The 2,670-nt window shown below is 31.2% G+C and overlaps 1 protein-coding gene across 1 annotated transcript; it reads left to right on the top strand.

The window, feature by feature from the left end:
- The first annotated feature begins 452 nt into the window (after window positions 1–452).
- Window positions 453–2,624, top strand: LOC126781727 (post-GPI attachment to proteins factor 2-like). Its single transcript, XM_050506726.1, has 6 exons — window positions 453–848; window positions 923–1,054; window positions 1,204–1,365; window positions 1,458–1,563; window positions 1,645–1,851; window positions 2,090–2,624. The coding sequence occupies exons 1-6, from the start codon at window positions 738–740 to the stop codon at window positions 2,218–2,220; spliced, it is 849 nt and encodes a 282-aa protein (XP_050362683.1). The 5' UTR covers window positions 453–737; the 3' UTR covers window positions 2,221–2,624.
- Window positions 2,625–2,670: the final 46 nt, after the last annotated feature.

Raw genomic sequence — 2,670 nt, 5'->3', positions numbered from 1 at the left:
TCGGTAGATCGACGCATGACAAACTGACGCAAATTTTGATTGTAGTTGGTACATGGTACTCTGCAGTTGGCAGTGAGTAATGACGTTTGACAATCTGACAGTGACAATGTTTATCATGTAGTTGCCTATATATAATAATTAGTGTTATATCTTTCCATGAATCGATTATAAAATTATTTATAAAAGTGTTTCTTTAATATCACTCCAATTCATTAAAACTTTTTGAATAATTAAAATTATGTTCTATTTTAGTCCTACAACTCTTTCTCAGTGCTTGTTTTGTTAAAATAAAACATAAGTTGTATATTTTTGATGTGCTACGATTTAACTATAAAAATACACATCCTAGGAGAAAGTAATTTTAATACTGTATGTTCAGACCTTTAATTCTAATTTCATGTTTCTGTTGTTATGATATAGCTGTATTATGAATTAGTATAAAAGTAGTTAAGTTCTGAATGCGCAAGTCCGAATAACTTCATTCTATCCACGCCTCTAGTGAAGGCATTCGTTTTATCATTGTATTTCATAGAAAATCTAAATCATTTGCCGCAAACAATGTATTGTGTTAATAAGAATATTAGGACGCTATTAAATAAACTTGTAATTTGTTAATAATGTGCTCCGCCTAACAAAATATATTTAAAGTGACAATGAATCAAGCAAAAACATTAAATATTGGTTAAATATTGTTGACTAATTATGAAACTGTTGGTTAAAATAGAGTGAGAAAGAAAATGGGAAATGACGCACAAGTAGAGATAACGACGAATTCAAATAATAGCGTAACTGACCGCACAAACGAAATAAATATAACGAACAGAACCGTTGCTATTTTAGAATACAAGGTGCATCTGATTACGCACTTAGTAAGCCATTCATAAAATAAAATGGAATTTTAATAAATATTTTAATTCTTCAGGGTTTGCTTTGGTCATGCTCTCTAAGGAAAATATGTTTAACTGCCCTTTGGCTGCCACTAGGCGCTTTAATGTTTTGTTATGTGACAGCGTCAATATTTCAAGCAGATGATATACATGAAACACATTGTAGGGTAAGTTACAGCACATGACAGTGGTTTCATAATATTTTCATTTAATCAAATTTAATTAAATAATTTAATTCACAAATCGAAAAAACATTTCGTTTGAAACGACAACAACTGACGTAGACAATATAATTAATGCTTTATTACATTCTTAGGTTTATAATGTAGTTCCATCAATAAGTGCAATTACGGGAATCAGCCCACAAAGATATATATGGAGAATTTGCATTGCATACCACCTTGGACCAAGACTGTTAATAGGTTCACTATATTATAACTACCATAAAGAACGGACCTCGTACATAACCGAAGAAAGGGTGAGTTTAACACATAGAGCTTACTCACTCTACATTAAATAAGTAGAACAGTTATTTATTTTGTTTTATATTTTAATTTTTTTTCCTTTCAGATGCGTAATTTAGCAACAAAATTAGGAGAGGCTTGTTACTGGTTAAATTTAATTGAACTATTTGCTCTCACTGGTGTTACTTATATTTCCAATAGAGAAAACTATTGTAAGATTATTTTTTTTAAATAATAATACGCTAAGCTAAACTATAGTTTATGAAGAATGTTAAACTATTTTTACCTTTCAGTCTTACACGAAAAAATTTTCATAGTATTCATGATAGCTACTTTGCTGCACATGCTGTGCCGCGCACGCGTGGGTTGCATAGGGAATGACTCCGTGGAGCCAGTGCGCACTAATAAAATCGTGTGGATATTGTTCTTGGTAGCCATAGCCGCTACGCTTGGGCTGATATTTTTTTTTCTAAGGCACCGGTTGCTATGTCGGCCACTTGGTAAGCCTTTTTTCATTGTTAGCTTAGAATATTTTAAGTCTACTTTATACATGATATGACAACTATATAAATATATACCTAGGTTGCAAGTACTTAATACGCTCATCTACTTAAGCCTTCTTAATCTCTGCTTATGTTCATGTTATTTATTATATTAACATATAATATTATTACTTAATTGTTGCGTAATTGATTTAAAACTTCGCTTATATAATTTAATATACGTTTTACATTTCAGCATTTACATGGTTCTCCGTTTGCGAGTACATCCTCGCGACAGCAAATATGGCTTTTCACGCTATTGTGGTTCGGGACCTTCCAGTACATGAATTACAAGTTATATGCCCCACTCATCACAAGACCAAATAATTTATGAGTGATGTAGTACGATAGAATTAAAATTATAAAATAACGGCAAGCGTATGTTCTTCAAAAAACTTTGAGAGTGTAAAATACGGGTTTCTTTTACCTGTATATTTTATCAGCTTAAAGTTAATTCATGTTTTAAATTAGTTTATATTTAAAACACTCGTGAGCTCAAGTTTTTTGATAGGAACTCCCAAACTATAGAGTTTTATTCTCGCTAATGATAAGAAAAATTAACTACGTTTTACGCTACTCATTACGCAAACGTTTGGGTAGAAATTACAAAATTTGGGTGCCTAAATAATAGTTGGACTTATTTTATATTAAAACGAATACTACTGGAATATATATACTATTATTACGAAATAGTTAAGCATTATTATTCGATAAATAAGTATTATGTATCATACGCGCGATCTAAGTGGCCTGTCCGAATTTAGTCACGAGTTCCGC

This window comes from Nymphalis io, chromosome 4 (genome assembly GCF_905147045.1).
Source record: "Nymphalis io chromosome 4, ilAglIoxx1.1, whole genome shotgun sequence".
Taxonomy (NCBI): domain Eukaryota; kingdom Metazoa; phylum Arthropoda; class Insecta; order Lepidoptera; family Nymphalidae; genus Nymphalis; species Nymphalis io.
The sequence above is the reverse complement of the archived record's forward strand: the minus strand, read 5'-3'. Positions and strand labels throughout refer to the sequence as shown.